At 38.0% G+C, this 20297-nt stretch overlaps 2 protein-coding genes across 3 annotated transcripts in view; one reads left to right on the top strand and one right to left on the bottom strand.

Moving 5' to 3' along the window:
* Positions 1-1714: 1714 nt before the first annotated feature.
* On the bottom strand, positions 1715-19946 carry CISD1 (CDGSH iron sulfur domain 1). Of its 2 annotated transcripts, XM_060102717.1 has the most exons (5): positions 19766-19946; positions 17611-17671; positions 13330-13424; positions 12065-12270; positions 1715-2132 (listed from the first exon to the last, which is right to left on the bottom strand). In XM_060102717.1, exons 3-5 carry the CDS (start codon positions 13367-13369, stop codon positions 2043-2045), a joined length of 336 nt encoding a protein of 111 aa, XP_059958700.1. In that variant the 5' UTR covers positions 13370-13424; positions 17611-17671; positions 19766-19946; the 3' UTR covers positions 1715-2042. The 2 variants fall into 2 exon arrangements, with proteins under 2 accessions (XP_059958700.1, XP_059958706.1); XM_060102723.1 differs by lacking the exons at positions 13330-13424; positions 17611-17671 and having other exon boundaries at positions 19766-19942.
* Positions 19459-20297, top strand: part of IPMK (inositol polyphosphate multikinase) — a 38220-nt gene continuing 37381 nt past the window's right edge. The window contains exon 1 of the mRNA XM_060102716.1: positions 19459-20158. The gene's annotated coding sequence lies outside the window, so the exon portion shown is untranslated. The remainder of the gene's footprint in view (positions 20159-20297) is intronic.

Raw genomic sequence — 20297 nt, 5'->3', positions numbered from 1 at the left:
TCAAAGGATGTCCTTTTATCTGTAACTTTGGGAGTTCATAGATGTCTTTTTCTTTAAAACAATTAACCTTTAAAAGCATGATGCTGGGCAATTCCCTCAAAGGATGTCCTTTTATCTGTAACTTTGGGAGTTCATAGATGTCTTTTTCTTTAAAACAATTAACCTTTAAAAGCATGATGCTCTCTATGGCTGACCCAATCATACTTATTTGAAAAAGGAGGAAGAGGCATGAAAAAATTCATCCTAAGAATCTTATAGGTAGAATCAGGGTTTGTAGTACTTGAAATTTTGTGCTTAGGATGTGCCTTAAAGACAAGTTCAATTAAGTCATGTGGACTACTTAAAAACTGGTAAACACAATTTTGGGATCAACTTTATCTCCTATAATACACAAAACCATACATTAAAAAAATATCAATGATCGTACTTAATATAGGAACACTGATGTTTTAGTTGTACTGATTCCTGTTACTTCCAAAGTAATTCTGGATCCTACCAAGTAGAAACATGATGGACTACTACTGAGAATTCAAGTGTCTGCAAAGAAATGATGAGAATGTTTACCTGTTACCTTTGTCAATTTCAAATTATGTCTGCTATATTACATATATATTTTTCCTTCTAACCCATGAAATCCAAAAACCTAATTTCTCTTAAAAAATATATTAACTACTCCTGGGCTTCCCTGGTGGTGGCGCAGTGGTTGAGGGTCTGCCTGCCAATGTGGGGGACACGGGTTCGTGCCCCAGTCCGGGGGGATCCCACATGCTGCGGAGCAGCTGGGCCAGTAAGCCATGGCCGCTGAGCCTGCGCTCCGTGGCGGGAGAGGCCACAACAGTGAGAGGCTCACATACCGCAAAAAAAAAAAAAAAAAAAAAAAAAAAAAAAAAAATATATATATATATATATATATATATAAACTACTCCTGTCTTAACTCTTTTATTGCTCCTAATTATTTTCAGTTTTCATATTTTTTTTCTGAATCAGCAATGAAATGCAATGTTTCTGGTCTGAAGAAAGTTTCTTTGAAGAATATTACATAAACATTTGTCTTCAAATTTTTGCTTTTAAGATTATACAGTTTAAAAGAGGATGCAATTCTTATTTTTCTCCCCAAAACAGTTTCTTTACTAGAATTAATCATGTGCCTGATTATCAAGAATGAGGAAATAAAAATCTTCCCATGCCTCTGATCTACCCTCACGACTACTATTTCTGTCAAGGATGTGTGGTCTGCGTACAGGAGACTTGACATTATGTGTTCCAATTCCTCAGTGTCCCCAATTCAAGTGTTTGCCACTCCTTGGCTAGAATTCTGGAACATTATTATATTTTAAGACATCCTTCATGACAACTTTAAATCTCATATCACTTTGATCTAAATTTCCACTACTGGTTTCTTTAATGGATCAATTAAATATCCATGAAGATGAATACAAAGAAGTTACTGTCCCTTTATTACTGACCTGGCCCACTTATAATTAAGCAGAATTAACATTCAAAGTTCATTTTGATTGAAAACACAGAAGCTGTATTTTCTCAGTGTCACTACCACGTTCAAGAAGAAAACCAAGGTCATAAAAGATTCTTCCTAGATTGTTATTAAGAGATTAACGTAGTTTAATCACACCCAATTTACTTTCTAGGTTAACTAAGTAATATTAAATGGTGCTAATTTTTCTTTGAAACTTACAAGTACAATCTGCACATACATGATTTTGAGAATAATTTAATACGTTAACTCGCCATACAACTATATTGTAATGTCATTTTTAAATGTAAAGAAACGGATCCTTACAAGACCAAAATAACCCACAGTCCATGAGACTGGATTTTCCTTTTTCCTTTTTTTTTTGTTTCAACAAATGTGCACCACCATGGTTCAACAAATAAGGCAAATGCCGTGAATATGAAAGCTGTAGTTTGCAATATACCACATCTAGAACCCAGGGGAGGTGAATTAGACACAAGTGGTACTCATTCTAATTAAACGATCAGGAAACATCATGACAAGTTGGTCTGCAGCATCAAAAGTGTCCATTTAAGTGTCTTTTTTCTTAATGATCAGAGGTCCCACGTTGTCTCCAGTTTCTTCATTGTGTTTTGTGTGAGAGCCATCACAGAGTGGGAACTAGGAAGAGAAAGAATGTGAAATGTCTAATTGCAAAATCAGTAATACGTTTGGCAGAGTTGGGGTGATGCTTAATTCACATATGACATGATAACTCAATAGATTTTTCTTGGCTACCTTTTACAGGTTTTCTTTTTTTTTTTTTGCTGTACGCGGGCCTCTCACTGTTGTGGCCTCCCCCATTGCGGAGCACAGGCTCCGGACGCACAGGCCCAGCGGCCATGGCTCACGGGCCCAGCCTCTCCGCGGCATGTGGGATCCTCCCAGACCGGGGCACGAACCCGTATCCCCTGCATCGGCAGGCGGACTCTCAACCACTGCGCCACCGGGGAAGCCCTTACAGGTTTTCTTAATGAGCATATGTAAAGTATACACACTAAGGAGGAGGAAGAAATTGACTTGTGGATAATACACAGATCATTAATTGAATTTCCATTTGTGACATTTGATTGTGGATGTGGAAAACCTTTTCCATGTTTACGTACTAGTTATATTTCCTTTCTAGTGAACTACATCCATGGCCTATCTATTGGTAAGAGCCTAAGTTCATTTGTTTAAAATCAATCTGTTCGTTATCCTTTTGCTGATCATCTTTGCAGTAATTTTTTACCCAACCCTTTTTATTTTGCTTATTTGTTCATATCTTTAATTTCTCTTCTTTCATACAAATAAGTATTTCCCTTTTTATCATCCTTCATGGAGACTTCTTTCTCCTGGAAATGCGATAAATTTCCATTCCTTTCCAAGATTTCACATTTTAGAAAACACAGACATTTTGGTGTCCAGTTGAAGGAAAAGGGACAAAACTAAATATTTAGTTTTAAACAGTGTTTCCCAGAGTGAGCTCTGCAAATTAATAAGTCCTGCAAAATATTCTGATTTAACTTCATTCTGTGTTTAAAAAACATATACAGTTAAATCACAACATATATTATTATTTTAAAGAGGTTCTGCTATAGAAAACACTATTTTTAACCCCAAACTTCCCAAGCTGATTGGATTATGGACACTTTCACTTTGATACCCGTTATCACGGTGTTCTACAGAGCGCAATTTGCAAACTTCTGTTCTAAGATCCTGTTGCTTCAATATTATTAGAGGTGATTGCTTCCCAAATTGTTATACCTTTATTCATAAATTTATCAAAATTAATTCTACATATAAAAATGCTTATTTATAGATTCTACATTATCATATTCATCATTCATATTATCATATTCATAATGGGATAATGACTGTGTTTAAAATTGGCTTCGATATTTGGTAGGGCTGGTTTTCCTTCACATTACTCTTCTTTGTTAAAACTTTCCTATTTATTCTTTACCTAACTTTATTAAACTTTACCTATTTATTCCTCCAGATAAACTTGAGAATTTTTTGGCCACGTCCTATTTTATTCCTCTTGTTTTTCATCCTCAGGTCTCATGCATTTTCTAATAAGATCATTTCTGCCTTACATGTCTTATGGTTATTATAATTAGGTATATATTTTCATACCTGACTACTCTTGATATATATTATATATATAAATATATGTGTGTGTCTGTGTGTGTGTATATATCACTTTTTGCAAGTATGTACTTCCTACTGTTAAATGATAAAAATAAGAATGCAACAATGTTTTAGGTGTCTCCTCAGGATTTTACAATTATCAGTACATTATTTTGTTTTTACCTTCTATATTATACCTTTCATTTTTTATTTCATGTCAAATGATGATAGCGAGCATCTTTGTTTCATTCTTGATGTCTGGAATGTACCTGCACTCTAGAATCTAGCTTCACTGTTTAGTATAAGGTACACTGTTGCACTAAAGGAGCCTATTTAGAAGAGTAAAGTAACAGGAGTCCTGGCCTGAAGAGTAAAATCACCCATTACTCCATTAAGGTAGTATAATTTTCAATATCTGAAACTAGGCAATGATGGTATATAATATTAAACTTTGATGAGACTTGTCTATTCTAAGCTTAAAATAATATTTGGTTGATGTTAAAGAAATTCAACTTTAATTTTACGATCTGCATATAATTCTGGGAGGTGGTAAATTAGTTAAAAACTACAGAAAAACTCAAGGTATCGTCACATCTTATATTTCCAAGTAGAAATTCTATCTTGGGGTGCCAATATAAATTCAATGTATATAAAAGTTACATTATTTCTGTCAATAAGATATGGTACAGTATATTCATATTAAAAACGAGTCCATGCAACAAAAACATGACCCCAAGCTTTCAGTGTTTTCTTGGCATGGATGAGGAAACAGGCCATAAAATATCAAACTGAAATGTATCCCACAGCAAAGAACAGCATTTCAAAGTGACATATGTTTAATAAACAAACACAGATGATTTTATAGTGAGAATAAAAGTTTACATTGTAAAAAAACTCCATTTTTATAAATAGCACACATAAAACACGTCACTGTATGGTTTTATGCCCACAGGTTATAAAATACATTTCTGAAAAATGAAATATTCATAAAGTAAAAAGTCTCAAATAGTTTACTAAAATAGCATATTTAACTTTTATTTTTTTTCAAGAGGACCATTTTTAAAGTCTTCATTGAATTTGTTACCATATTGCTTCTGTTTTTTTGTTTTTTTTTTTGTTTTTTTGGCCACAAGGCATGTGGGATCTTAGCTCTCTGACCAGGGGTCGAACCCGTACCCCCTGCATTGGAAGGCTTAACCACTGGACCACCAGGGAAGTCCCTAACTTTTGTTTTTATTTTAATCTCACATTGAGAATACTAGAAAACTAATATATTTTCTCAAATTATTTTTCTCCATATATGAAGAACAGGAGAGAAATCTGTAGAGAAATATACAAAAGATAAGAAAGCCATACATCTAAAATGAGGATATGATTTTATAATAATCTGGTTCTGCCTAAAAATGGAAATTCACATGTTTCATCATGGCCTTAAAAGTAAACAAGTAAAAAATAAATACTTCTTTAGGGCTTCCCTGGTGGTACAGTGGTTAAGAATCCGCCTGCCATTACAGGGGACATGGGTTTGAGCCCTGGTCTGGGAAGATCCCATGTGCCGCGGTGCAACTAAGCCTGTGCACCACAACTACTGAGCCTGTGCTCTAGAGCCTGCGAGCCACAGCTACTGAGCCCGCGTGTCACAACTACTGAAGCCTGTGCGCCTAGAACCCGTGCTCCGCAACTAGAGAAGCCACCGCAAAGAGAAGCCAGTACACCACAATCAAGAGTGGCTCCCGCTGGCCACAACTAGAGAGAGCCCACGCGCAGCAACTAAGACCCAATGCAGCCAAAAACAAGTACATAAATAAATTTAAAAAAAGATTAAAAGAAAAAAACAATCTAAAAAATATTTCTTTAAAAAGTAGTTAGTGGGGGGAGGGATACATTGGGATATTGGGATTGACATATACACACTACTGTATATAAAATAGATAACTAGTAAGGACCTACTAGTATAGCACAGGGAACTCTACTCAGTACTCTGTAATGACCTATATGGGAAAAGAATTTAAAAAAGAGTGGGTATATATGTATGTATAACTGATTCACTTGCTATACACCTGAAACTAACACAACACTGTAAATCAACTATACTCCAATAAAAGTTAAAAAAAAAGTAGTGAATAAGGAGATCCTGGCTATTTGTTAATAAACTTTCATGCTTCTTTAAAGTACATAAAGCTTTGTATGCCTTTAAAATGTAAACTCGGTATTCAAAATCATTCTGCTCAGAGGCACAGATATCTTTTAATAGTACTTCCTATATCGCTTAACACTAGTCAGAATAATCTCCCAAACTTCATGTGAAGATTAGGCATTCTCATATTTATCCATTAGAGATGTCTCATTTTAAGTTAATGAAAAGACTAAACATTTTTTTCAACCAAGAGCCAAAATGAGTTATTTCAAGATAGGATTAGCAATTTCTTAAGAATACATTGTATGGGGCTTCCCTGGTGGCGCAGTGGTTGAGAGTCTGCCTGCCAATGCACGGGACACGGGTTCGTGCCCTGGTCTGGGAGGATCCCACGTGCCGCGGAGCGGCTGCGCCCATGAGCCATGGCCGCTGAGCCTGCGCGTCCAGAGCCTGTGCTCCGCAGCGGGAGAGGCCACAACAGTGAGAGGCCCGCGTACCACAAAAAAAAAAAAAAAAAAAAAAAGTCAAGCAAAGAGCTGAAATTACAAAAAACACAAGGGGTATATTTAATTCAGCTCATGTATCAATACTTAAAAATAAAAGAATCAGAAAATTGATGAGAAAGTTTAGCTTACAGATGATTCTAACATTTGTTCTAAGATGTTAAACTTTGTTTATTAACAAATCCTGGAGAAAAGTTTGTGAATTAAATTGGTTGAATTTCCTGTAGGTCCAGAAAATATCCTATCATATTCGTTAACCCAATTAGAAAACTACGAATCCCAAATACCTTTAAAACTAGAGAAGAGAGGGTGTGGAGAAGAGGTGGAAATAAATGTCTAGGGGTAAAAAACACTAGAGGTCCTTGCTCTCTCCTTGGAAAGCTAGCAACCTTGTCAGGGTATTCACAAAAAATTGTTTCTTTTTAATGGTCCCACATCTCAAGTTACGGTGTTTCTGTTTTTAGGGTGATTCAAGATGGAAATAAATAACTGTTCATCCTTCACTTACCTCTTCTACTTGCAAAAATTAAAAAAAAAATTTTGAAGCTTCCTTTGCCAAACTTTGTATTTTTAATTAGAGTTTGGATTGTATTTTCCAAGGAAGTTGCCTGGGGCCATTTGGCTCATTACTATAAACTGCTCTGAGAAACAAGCTTGCTTTGGTTGAGAAAGAAAATAAAAGCAATGAGATCTTTGAGACTAAACAAGAGAATATGACATTTTATACCATTCTTATGTACTTACTTTAGTAAGACCTATGATAGTAGATATTGTAGGAAAATATGTAAGAAAAATTAAGATTTTACAAGACTGCCTTTTTTTTTTAATTTAAATTTTATTTTTTTTGGCTGCGTTGGGTCTTCGCTGTTGCGCACGGGCTTTCTCTAGTCACGGCGAGCCCGTGCTGCTCTTCATTGCAGTGGCTTCTCTTGTTGTGGAGCGCGGGCTCTAGGCGCGCGGGCTCTAGGCTCGCGGGCTCTGGAGCGCAGACTCAGTAGTTGTGGTGCACGGGCTCAGTGGCTCCGTGGCATGTGGGATCTTCCTGGCCCAGGGCTTGAACCCGTGTCCCCTGCATTGGCAGGCGGATTCTTAACCACTTCGCCACCAGGGAAGCCCTACAAGACTGTCTTTATGTGGATTGGGCAAGCAATGTAACCAACGATCAGAGTACTGTTTCTATGAAGAAATGGAGTCAGTGCAACTCACTTTTTTTTTTTTTGGCCCTGCTGTGCCACTTGTGGGATCTTAGTTCCCCAACCAGGGATCGAACCCATGCCCCCTGCATTGGAAGTGTGAAGTCTTAACCACTGGGCAGTCAGGGAAGTCCCATTTCTAACCATTAATAGGGTGGAGACTTTCCATAACTCATACACACACACCCACACCCACCAAAAACAAACCCACCACTAATAAAAAAACCCAACTCAAATCCGGAAGTTGTAAAGGAAAGAAAATTATTCTACACAGTTACATTTCATTTCAATTTCAGTTGAGCTCCTGGCATGAACTGGTTCACCTTTCCTCTCTTTCTTGATTATCTCTTAGTCTGCCTTCTCCTGCTGTCCTTGTTCAAATCTCTCCTGCCTCCCCAATGGCCAATACACAACTCAGCAAATGCCATAATCTACCCGAGGTGAGTGGCGGGTGGGAATCTAGTAAGACCATGTTGCACACTCTTCCCTCTGACATCAATGTTCCCTCACCTTGTTTCGAAAGTAAGACTATCTCTTTCTTTCTAAGGCTGAGTCCGAAATCTGTGCTCGTACTCTCCTTTCCTTCCACCCCTCTCAACATACTACTGTCTCAAATAGTATCTTTCCCTGTAGTTGCTTTAATCATTTCCTTTGTATTGGTTCCTTTCCTTCTCACTTCACTTAGGGACAACCCTTTTGTGAAATACTATGAAACAGTCCAGTTTCTGAAACAGCAGAGGGCACACCAATCGGGGGGAAGGGAGGAGGAATGAAGTGTGTTAAAAACATGTAACTCTGCACATGACTAAGAGATCTGATTCATTAGGTCTGAGAAAACTGCTCAAAATGTTAGAAACACACAACAGGTTACTCATGACTGTACCTTAAGAATGAATTAGAGGGGGAAGGGACAAAATTAAGAGTATGGGATCATCAGATACAAACGACTACACATAAAATAGAAAAACAACAGGATTTACTGTATAGCACAGAGTATTATATCCAATAGCTTGTAATAACCTATATTGGAATATAATTGGCAAAAAACCCCTCCAAAACTGAATCACTATGCTGTACACCTGAAACTTACACAGTATTGTAAATCAACAATACTTCAATTAAAAAAAATAATGAATTAACATTGAATTAGTTTATATAACATATAACTTTTTTTTTTTTAGATAGGAGTTTAAATTTTGTTGTATTAGAAACACAACTGGTGTATGAGGAAAAAACTACTGAACATAAACTCAATATAGCCATCTAATCAAAGGTATCAAGCCTGTGGACAGGCATGTAAGTGTGTGACTTGGCACCTGCGTGACAACCTTAGGAACCTCAGGAATGTGGGGAGATTCCAAAGATGCCTGGAGAATAAGAACATCCACTAATTTGAATAATATTAAAAGTGAACTTTGAATCGACTCATGTGGGAATAAAAAGTGCCCAAGATTCAGGGAAAATTCAGAACCGACAAATCAAAGATGCAAAGAGGATTAATAATGGTATAAAAGGTAAGCTTAAAAAGAAAGAAACATTGAGAAAATTGAAAATAAAATGACTGGTCTCGCATTCCTTTCTTTAAAGTCTACCTAAGGGAAACTCTAAATAGTATGATGAAAGAATAATCCTGGAACGTTCTGTTGACTTATAAAGTCTAATAAACATTTAAACCACTAGCTTGGCCTGTGTCCATTTCTGATTCTTCCTGAAATACTTAAGATCTTAGTCCATAAAAGTCCATATTCGCTTTATTGACCCTTTACCCCCTGGAAACACCCTACCAAAGCAAACGCCCTTTACTTGGCTTCAAAGCTAAGCTTCAGAGTTCACTCAAGCAGTCATCATATTTTTTTCTTTCCATTCACTGTCATATTTACCAAAATTTTGCCATATATTTAGACTTCTGGTATTTCTTTAGTAGTAATTCATACTGTAATCAATTTGGACACAGCTTCTATTCTAATTATTCTGTGAAAATGACCCCAAAAGGTCAGTTGCCTAATTGTTTAACCCCACAGTCTTAGTATAATAGTCTATTCACCTCCTGGTCTTTTGCACAAGCCGATGTTCACAATCAAACCTTCTTTGAAACTTTTCCCTTTTCCACTGTGAAGCCACGATATTCTTAGTTTTATTCTAACTCTGGGGCCCATTTCATCTCCTTTTTTGGCTCTTCTCTTTACAAAATGCAGAAAATTCTCCAAGATTTCATACTTAGCCCTTGATTTTTATCTGTAACAAGGATCTGCTGCATTCCTACCCTTGACTCATCAGTTTTGCTGATCGCTATCTCCAACCCTGATGTCTCAGCTTTAGTCCCACATTTCAGACTGTCTGCTGTACATTTCCATTCAAATGTCACCTCAATGTCACTCTTTGAAATTGAACTCCTCATTGGTGTCCTGGAAAATGAGCCATTCACCCCGAATTCCTTATTTCTGTTGATGGCACCACCTCTTCTAACCCTACAATCCTATCTTAAGCAAGATACTTCAATGAGCTTTAGTCTTCCTCCCCCAATCTTTCACACAAATCAGTCATTGCATTTGGCTGATCCTTGCCTCAAAATGGTTCATGTATCTGTTCATGCTTCTCCATTCCCACGGCCAGCACTCTGGTGTAAGTATAACTTTATGTCTGAAATCCCTGACAAGAAGCTCCCCGATGTTGGGAGGCAGAAATTCCTCATGCTGGTACTCAAGATTCTCCTCAATTTGGACTTATTCCTGTGGGGAGGGAGGTGCAAGGACCAGACTAGATTCCTCATCGATCCCACTTTCACTCATGAGTCCTTTCCCACAGATTCTGAGAAAGAGTCCCCAATACTTGCTAGTGTATTCCAATGCCACCAATCTTTCCAGGGGCAATTTAACTCCCATGTATATATCACTATGCCTTCCTAGAAAATTCTAGCCCACAGTGCAACAAGCTTTTCCTTTTATTTAAAGCATTCGTACTGCATCTACTACACACATCTATGATACCTGCTCTTTTATTATTTAACTGTTCTCAAGCATGTATATAGTAATAGAAACTAAATGAACTACTTAAGATCACTGACTAAAGAACTATTACAACTCCGGACTTAGAAATTCCTTAATTTCTAAAGGTATTACTTTCTTTTCTTTTTTTTTTTTGTGGTACGCGGGCCTCTCACTGTTGTGGCCTCTCCCGCTGCGGAGCACAGGCTCTGGACGCGCAGGCTCAGCGGCCATGGCTCACAGGTCCAGCCGCTCCGCGGCATGTGGGATCTTCCTGGACCGGGGCACGAACCCGTGTCCCCTGCATCGGCAGGCGGACTCTCAACCACTGCACCACCAGGGAAGCCCCTAAAGGTATTACTTTTTATATTTTGGTGAGCAAAAAGAGAATGAAACCTATTATAGGTGTTAATTTTTAAAAAACAAACCAGATCTAGTCTACAGAATATTATTGAGGATTATTTTCTAGCAACTCCACTAGGACTTATAAACAATCCCACACTCCAAATGAACAGTGCTCTTCTTAAGGAACAATTTCTGTAATGGGACTATTGATTTTTCGTTCATATTCCATATGTTCATCAAGCAGTTTTCAGACACAATGACATAATCTAAGCACTCTATCACCACTGGATTATACAGTATCAATTGTATCCGGAGAAGGGGGTTAGTGTAATATGCTTTCCAGTACCTAGTATGTGACTTCTTCCTTATCTGTGATATGTGATTTGTGATAATGGCTTTCCACTGTGGGAGGAGGTCCCTGACATAACATGCTTTCAGAAATAGATACATCATTTTTATTGTCTATTTTCTTAGGCGTTATAGTGTCATCTTTAGTAAAATCCATTTTATTTAAATGCTAATAGTGGCAGTACACACAGTATTTCACCATATTTCTCTAAATATACCAGAAATTCTGAAGTTATTCAATGTATGAAGCTTTTCAAGATGACCTTAGGAGAGCATTTTACCATCTTCAGATCACCAGCTGTCATTGCTATCTAAAAGCTGCAGGTATCACAGAGATAATTCCAGACGGAACTTGATAAAATCCAATTCTCACAAAAGAAAATATACAAAAAAATCCTGTGTTAGATATTTAAATATAGAAGCTGCAGCTTAAAGAAAGCTTAGGATACAGGGTCAATACATATGTACCAGGTAAGAAATTTTCAGGGGTAATTTTCCAAAAGTTTCTCTTGATATTTCTAAAACTTGTGCTAGAATCTAGAAATCTCAAGGGAAAAAAAATGACCTCTTCTGTTTCTCTTTGTATTTAGGCTGCATACTCCTTTTCCTGGGATAGTGAATGCTAACACCCACTTGGGGAGGAAATTCTAAGCGTAAATAAAGGGATTTTTCTCTCTTCTCTGGCCAAGAATGTGGTTATATTTGCCTAACTCGACGAGGGTACAATGCAATTTCACTGCATGGTGGTTACACATTTTAGTAAATATATTCCTGAAGAGTACACAGAAAACAGAGAAAAACAGAATCCATAAAAAAAAGGAAGCAAAGGAGAAGGGATATCTTGATATTTGATGGTACCAGTGTGACAGAATAGTTTAAACGAAATGTTGCATTAAAGATGGCACTGGCATAAAGGACTTGCTTCTCTTACCTTCTTGGACCTCCAACAACGGCAGTACACAGCTTTATCTCCCAAATCCTCCATGTCAAAAGCATGTACTACCTTGGGGTTGTCTTTCTGGATGTGAGGGTTTACCATAGATTTGTTGCGATGATCTTTGACATACAATCTTTTGTAAGCTAGATAACCAACTGCAGCTGTCCCAGCAGCAATGGTAACCGCTGCAATCCATTCAACTAGGGCAGGGAAGGAAAACAGGAATGATTATCAAAACCAAAATCTATACTAATAATCTAACACGAACGTTCAGGAAATCCAGTTTTTGAGTACTAAGCATCCCAACAGTCAAAGGTGTTTAACATTAAAAAAGTGATCAGAACACACTGGTGAAGTAGTCCCTTGTTAAAACTTTCCCCAGCCCTTGAGGCAATTTTGTGTATTTTCTATTCAGTATTGTTAGCTAAGTTAAGATAGAATAGGGAAACTTAAAAATTATTTTATAATTGGAGAAGAAACAAAGTTTAATAATCTTTTTAAAGTGTTCATAAATAGATTAAAAATAACCTGTGAGCCTGCAGATACCTATTGCTTTAAAAAAAAGATACATATAAAAATTCAGATTACTAATAAGACCATAAAAATTCAGATTACAAACAAGACCCTCCTCATCCCTCTAAAAATCAGGAGGTGATTATGTTAACAAAATGACTCATCAGAGTTCTTTTTTTTTTCTTTTTGGCCACACCTGAAGCATGCAGGATCTTAGTTCCCTGACGAGGGATTGAACCTGTGGCCCCTGCAGTGGAAGAGTGGGGTCTTAACCAATGGACCACCAGGGAAGTCCCAGAGTTCATTTAAATAGTAGGTCCTTTAGTCATTTAAAAATGCATAACCACAAACAGAACTGGTATCCAAAGAAAAAGAAAAGACAAATAAAACAAAACCAACCCTTAACATTAAACATTCAGAGGAATATATCCAGCAGCATTCTGGGCTTCAAGTCATTCAAAAGCTTTGTTTTTGTTTTTGTTTTTTAATTTCAAAGTGTCTCATTAAAATAAAACTCAGAAGGTACTAATTTTATAGAAAACATAATATAATTAGTTAGATTCTCCTTTAATAAATTCTAAATTTCCATTATCCACCGGTGGATGATCTGAATTCCCTACAAACTTCATTTTAAATTTAATGACATTTTTTCTGCGCAATTATTTGCTTGACTAATAGGCCATCTACTTATTCTGTTCACGTAGCTTTTCAAGGATCCCTTAGAAATCCAAGCACTTAACAACTACCCCAGTTCCAGAGAATTTTGGAGAGGAGAGAGTTCTGCATAGTCTGGTTAGCCTCAGCCTCAGAGGAGAGTTGTCTATTCCCAGCATGGAGTGGACTGCAGGAAGAAGTTGAACAGGGGTCAGGAGAAACGCACTGGACTGCGTCCCAGCATTTCCTAAGTCAGATCTTCACAGTGTTTGAAATAAGTTCCCAGACTATCAAATAAAGCCCTAGAGAGATAAGTACAAAAAACACATTCCAAGACCAAATAAAAAAATATAATGAATAATTAACTGTATGGCTTACTTGTACTACTGAGTCAAATTTCTTATTGTACTAATGTGATTAATCATTGAACCTAATAGTTCCTTACATAAAATTGGAGTTCATTCTTACAAAACTCTAATGGAAAGGAACAACCACTCTCACACTTAGTTCCTTTTATCTTGGTCTTCTCTTCTAGCTTATTTAATAATTTAGTTTTCATCAAGTGTTCCTATTTAGCATGTTCCTTGGATTCTATTTTCAACAGTTATTTTTCTCTATGAAAAAATTTAGTTTGTTTTCCTGCCCACACAACAGTTCTATTCCTCCCTGCTATATAAAATAAACATTAACTTTATGCCCTTCCCAGATGCTGTATGACTGAGAAAAGTTAATAAGTTATTTGAAAGCTTCAAACCTTTGGCTTCATTGAAAGATACTTTAAACTACACACTTTGTGTAGATTTGCCCTGAATTTTTAAATTTTTATTTATTATTTTTAAAATTTTGTTTTATTATGAATGTCATCATTTTTTCTCATTGGTAAAGGATACTTTCTTTTTTTTTTTTTTTGGCTGTGCTGCACAGCTTGTAGGATCTTATTCCCCCAACTAGGGATTGAACAGGAGCCCACGGCAGTGAAAGCTCCAGTCCTGGAGCTGGAGTCCTAACCACTGGACCACCAGGGAATTCCCTGCCTTGAATTTTAGTGCTGCTTCATGGTATCATTCTGTGGCAACTCCAAGCAGGGCTGAAACTTTACTGATTTCTAGCTTGATTCATGATCTTCCTTTCTGATGCATTTTTTTTTTTTTTACCATGGAAGTCCCTTGAGAAAATGTCAGGAGTTATAGCAATCTACTTCTTAGCTAATGGAAAGCCACTCTGAATAGTTAATGTACCTATCACAAAATGGGCTAAAATACTGCTTTGCCCATATATATTCAATTATGTTTGCTGAAAGTTAAATCCTTAGTATAAACTTAAAAGAGGGAAATATCCCAAAAGACTGAAATAATACAATTCCCTAAATGCTGTTGATCTTAGTTACACTTTACTTTTGAGGTGAAGTTTGAAGTAATCTCTATCAGATTTGTTTTAATGATGCCTACGTATTACATAAAGGCCTGAGATCCAAAGAACAACTACAATTGGTTAGGATTAATTGGTCTCATGATATAAAAAAAGAATCCTATAGGAATTTCTACCTGAAACTTATGATAGGCCAGAAGAATCTTTCTCAGCCATCAAAACATCCTTCTATTCTCTTTTCTCATTACTACCAACTGAATCCATATGGTGACTTTTTAAAAACCTTTACTTCCCTTGGATTATTTTTGATGGTGGAAGAAATGACAGAATAACTGACACAGAGGGAACTAACTCTAGATATTACCCAAGAGTGGCTGCCCTGTGGGGAATCAAAACATGCACTCTGTAACCCTACCCCCTAAGGAGGGTCACTGATGAACCTTTATAAATGTCATAGCACCATATGTGTGCTAGGAAATGGCTTTGCGTTTGCTCCAATGAGCTTTTTAGACTCACAGAGCCAGATAAGGTCTTAAGAAAACAATTTCCATCCATCCTCCCTTCCCAAATTCTAATTCTCTAACCTCATTAGAGACAAATATAAAAGTTCCCAGAGTAAGAGAAATGTTGCTGTTTTATCATTTCACTACTGTAGCCTGAATCAGTCTTTTCTGGCAAAAAGCTATGGATGCCACTGGCAACTCTAGGGAAAAGAAAGAAAAGGAAACTATATGGAGATAGACAAGAATGATGATGGATTCAAAAGTCAACAATTACAATAGAGAAAGAATTGAAAACCCAAGACAGGAAACAAACAATAAAACCCAAGTAACATTTAGTTCTTGATAGTGTACATGCCTATTAAGAACAGACACCATCTCAGGTTGAACAAGGGACTATATCAAGACCCAATTTCTAAAGATATTTCAGTTGGCACCTTTCAGACATTCTTTCAAAACTGGTGTCCAGAAATATCCTAAGCCTTATTTTTGCCTCTTCTACTTTATCCTTACTTCTCTTTTCTGTACACCTCTCTCAAGGTATAGTGTGCCTATAGTTAGATCAAACCCCTACCTTGCTTAACAATGCTCTCTATCTATACAAATGCCATGAATACATCAATATAAAGAAAATACAAAAAATACATTTCTAAATAATCCCTCCCTTTCTTACTCTTCCCCTGGCAATCTTTGTATAATCTTTGGTTTTCTCTCTTAGGATTATTCAGAGATAGAGAAAACATCAACTTGTTCCCAAATCCCCCACCCATATTTATAACTCATTTCTTTACTGTGGGAAATCATTTTGCTTTAACCTAAGACAGAAATCTCACCCTGCTTCTTTTCCTTTAGCCCCTTTGGTAGCCCCAAACTGTCCTCTCCTACCCAGTGTCAACTGCCATAGAATCAGAATGTTCCTTCCACCTCAGGAGGGGGGAGGGGAGCTGTGTGTAAATCTTTGCCTCCCTTAGGTCCCCCTCAGATTGGTAGGCTGTGCCTGGTAACGTTTTTCTCTCAAGGCCTGGTGCACAGCCAGTGTTCAATGTTAGTTAAGTAAAAAGAAATAATAGATTCCTAATTTGAATTTGCAACTCCATCTGTCCATCCTACTATCACATTGCTCTTACACCAAATGACTTCTCTTTGGCCTCATCTTAACCTACTGCATCAAACTGTGGAATTTCAATACTTCCTGAGATTAAAAATAAAACTTCATCATGGAACCCTTCAGACATACACAGAAAATACTGTAACGACCTCCCATTTACCCTCACCCAGCTCCAACAAGTATCAACTCACTGACAATCTTGTTTCATCTACCGCCCCCAAATCCCCTATTATTTATTGTTCATAACCCATAGGAGCTAACTTCTTTATTCACAGAATGATCTGCACATTCCTTCTCAGATAAAAACAAACCCTTGAATAGTTACTTTAAATGACTCAATAAATTTATTGAACCCAAACAGTATTTTTATATGTTGAAGTTAAATGGACTGGAAAATTATGAGTTAGTTTCAACAAAAGAGAGAATGATATAACAGTCAGAGAATAAGAACTAATGAAATTTAGTTTTGGTTACAAGCATTGTAGTGCTCAGGGTTTGGGAAGTACAATAAAGCACAGGCAGATAGACGAATGCCTATTTTGTAACTGGAGGGTAAAGCAAAATATGAAGAAAAAAGTGACTTGAGGGGACAGCAGGAAGAAGAAAGGCCTTTAAAAATATTTGGTTTAGTTGGCTTTTTTTTTTTTTTAAATGAGGGTGAATTATGAGTGACTTTGGGCTGAAGAGAAGAAAATCCCTGTGAGTCAGAGGACAGAAGAATTCAGAGCAATTGGTATCATTACTGAGGCACGAGCTTAAGGAAGCAGGAGAAAATGGCATCTGGATGATATAGAGAGAACAGCCTCAGATAATCTCTTCCCTGCAAATAGAAGGGAAGGGATTAAGGATGAGAGCAGAGTCAATGAGTCTTGGAGGTATTAAGGAGCAAGAAGTTTAGTAAACTTCCTAGAGGTCATCTATTGGGTATGAGGAGGGGTCATTAGAGAGTGGGGACTCTGTAGCAGTGAAAGGCACTTAATGTTTCTTAATATTTATTACAGTTTCTAAAACTGTAATAAATATTTGGTATCACATAAAAAATAAGTTTGGTATAAGTATGTCAATTATACCTCAATAAGGAAAAAAGAAGTTTGGTAATATCGACCAAATGGGCATCAAAAGCCATCTCACTGACTGGGATCTTCGGATTACCATTCCAATCACTCATCCTCAATGCCGTTCCCAGATTCATGTCCTGACCTGATCGCCATTCATTTTATTTCTAACCTGCCCATTATTTTTTTCCTGAATATAAACAAGAATTCTGCATGCCCATATACACCCTTTTATTTAACATATACTTATATAGTGCTTACCATTGCCAAATACCATTCTAAGCCCTTTATAATTATATAATATACACACAAATTATAAAAAAATATATACAATTCACTTACTTAACTGAGAAAAGTCATGGTCATCTTCCCCCAAATCAAAAGATCTAAATTGATTTTCAATCTATAGGAATGAACAGGTTTGGTTTAAACACTGAGAGTAGAACAATTTGAGATCTAAACATTACAAACCAGATATTCCGTCCCTACCTTGCCACACCACTATATTTGAGGAAGGAAACACTGGTAGAAGTGATTTACAAAGGCTTTGGGGTCCCTGCCCATAGTCCTCACAACAGTCCTTATGCTTTTAGGTGAAATAAAAAGTAGTTACTTCTCGGGCTTCCCTGGTGGCGCAGTGGTTAAGAATCTGCCTGACAATGCAGGGGACACGGGTTCGAGGCCTGGTCTGGGAAGATCCCACATGCTGCGGAGCAACTAAGCCCGTGCGCCACAACTACCGAGCCTGCGATCTAGAGCCCGCGAGCCACAACTACTGAAGCAAGTGCACCTAGAGCCCGTGCTCTGCAACAAGAGAAGCCACTGCAATGAGAAGCCCACGCATGGCAACGAAGAATAGCCCCTGCTCGCTGCAACTAGAAGAAAGCCCGCATGCAGCAACAAAGACCCAACACAGCCGGAAAAAAAGTAGTTCTCGTAACAAAGTTGAGTACCTAAAGTTTAAGCTAATAACCCAGTTGACGAAGCAATTTCTTATCCCTTAGAAAATGGCAAAATAATGGGAAAGTCACCTTTGGATTCCCATATAGTTAGATCAAAAAAATAACAAACTTGTCTTGATTACAGGAAAGATTAGCTTATAGTCTTAAGAGTCTTAGGGTTCACCTATTTCACATTTCAAAAGTATGCTACCTAAATAGAGTTTAGTGCCCAATTATACAAAATGACTCCACATTAAAAAAAAAAACACTTTGGAATCTTTTGTCCCATATCACACAAGTGCAAACTGTCTTCCTATAAGATTATCAGTGGCTCAAGTCACACGAATATCTTATTTTACAAAATTGTCTTATTCCTCGGAAAAAAATTTTTTTTACAATAAAAATCACTCCCTATTTTAAATGTACGAAGGTGACTCTATTTAAAGGAGCCTAAAGATGAGTATCCTTTGAAATGTTTTGCAAATAATCACCTCCTATATACCGTATTAGTAATTTAAAAATGTCATGGGTTATCACCCTCACTCTGACAGATAACTTTTGGCAACAAGTGGAATTCTCCAATTTATAGAATCTATTACAAAATTAGGGCCAAGTTAGTAGGGACCTTTTACAGAACCTGGCACTCCAGATGCTCAATATTTACTAAATGAATCAAGTAGATTATTTTAAATTAATTTCTGGACAATCTATCTTTACCTAACTACTGTTACAGGTAACCAAACCTTGAGGGTGGTATTTTATACCTGGGCAAAGATCACATGTATCCCGTAGCGGTACAAACTATTATATTAACAATTATACTATCACCAAGAATTGTTATAAAGTGAAGCTCTAGAAAGTCTCTTAATTTTAATCGGACCTTCTGTGAAGTAACATTTCCAAACGCTAGGTACTAGCACAAGGGAAGCAAGGCTGAGAAAGGTGAAGGCTCAATGAGCTCAGTTTTCAATCCTCTCTCCTGGACTACTGCCACCGAGGCCCAGATGCCAGAGGCATTAAAAACAAAAATCAGCAAGAACAAAAAACCCTGGGAAAACTGAAGACCTTGGATTGGGTGCCTTCCCTTGAAAAAATGTGCAAAACTAAGCTGTTATTAGTCATGCATCGCTTGAGGGCTGCAGGAAATCTACGTTCTCACTCCACGGTAATTTAAACGTTGAGAAGGGGGAAGAGGGTTTTTGTTTTTTGTTTTCACCTTTCCTTTTTTCCAGGCCCTGTGACACAACAGAAAGGAGTCTCAGGTAAGAACAAGAAAAGCTAGCAGCGCAGCGGTATAGTTAGGTGACTACCCAGACCTGGGTAGATGCCTGCATGGCCCCCACGCCACTTTTGCCCCGGGATCATACCCTGACCTGGCCCCCTTGCCCCGTGTGGCCCGGGGAGCCCGCACGTCCGCGGAGCGCTTGCCCTTCTCCATCTCAAGGTTACAAGACTGGCGGGAACGCAGGGCAGCCGTAACAGCCCGAAGAGGTGCTGAGGGAGCTGCAACCGGTGCGCAGGCCGCCAGCCTCACCCGCTCCCATGCCCCACTTCACCTCGTACGCTGGAAGTCATACTCATGGCACCGTCGCTTGCAAGAATGTACACAAGACACTGAGCACAGACCAGCTCGAGCGGACAGCGGGAGTCAAGGTGCGACAGGCGTCTGTCCTAACGGCCAACTGCAGGCTGCGACCGCGCAGGCGCCGCGGTAGGCCATAAGCACGTGTGTATTAAGCAGCCGGGCTGATGCTGAGCATGCGCGAAGCTGCGTTCCGGGCCTTTAGGAAGTCCTGAGTCCGGATTTTGACAGCCGTAAGAGGTGGGAGGAGGAAAAGACCAAGAGAGATCGCAACTGAGTTTGCGCAGTCCTGAGGTGCTTGGACCTGGAGCCCAGCGGACGGGCCTTTGGAATAAGGAATCCGGACCAGGTTTTACGTCTCTCCCAGGTGTGCGGATTTATGGGGGCAGAGGGTGTGTGCTGATATAACACTTGCCATAATCAGATATCTAAGGTTTTACCCAAAATTTTCTTGCTTAGTCTGGTACCTGCAAGGCCAGGTCCAGTTTTCACTTGAAATGCCGGAC

The sequence above is a fragment of the Mesoplodon densirostris genome, chromosome 1 (genome assembly GCF_025265405.1).
Source record: "Mesoplodon densirostris isolate mMesDen1 chromosome 1, mMesDen1 primary haplotype, whole genome shotgun sequence".
Lineage (NCBI taxonomy): Eukaryota > Metazoa > Chordata > Mammalia > Artiodactyla > Ziphiidae > Mesoplodon > Mesoplodon densirostris.
This window is presented reverse-complemented; position numbering and strand designations above follow the sequence as displayed.

Bases quoted from the DNA above. Each gene is read 5' to 3' on its own strand.
- CISD1 (XM_060102717.1), bottom strand. From the start codon at position 13,369: ATGCAGAACTCTCTCCTCTCCAAAATTCTCTGGAACTGGG. The intron at 12,271-13,329 runs GTAGTTGTTAAG...TCCCTGCCCTAG, and splicing joins CAAAATTCTCTGGAACTGGG to TTGAATGGATTGCAGCGGTT. The intron at 2,133-12,064 runs GTAAGAGAAGCA...TTCTCTTCCTAG, and splicing joins GTTGTTGGAGGTCCAAGAAG to TTCCCACTCTGTGATGGCTC.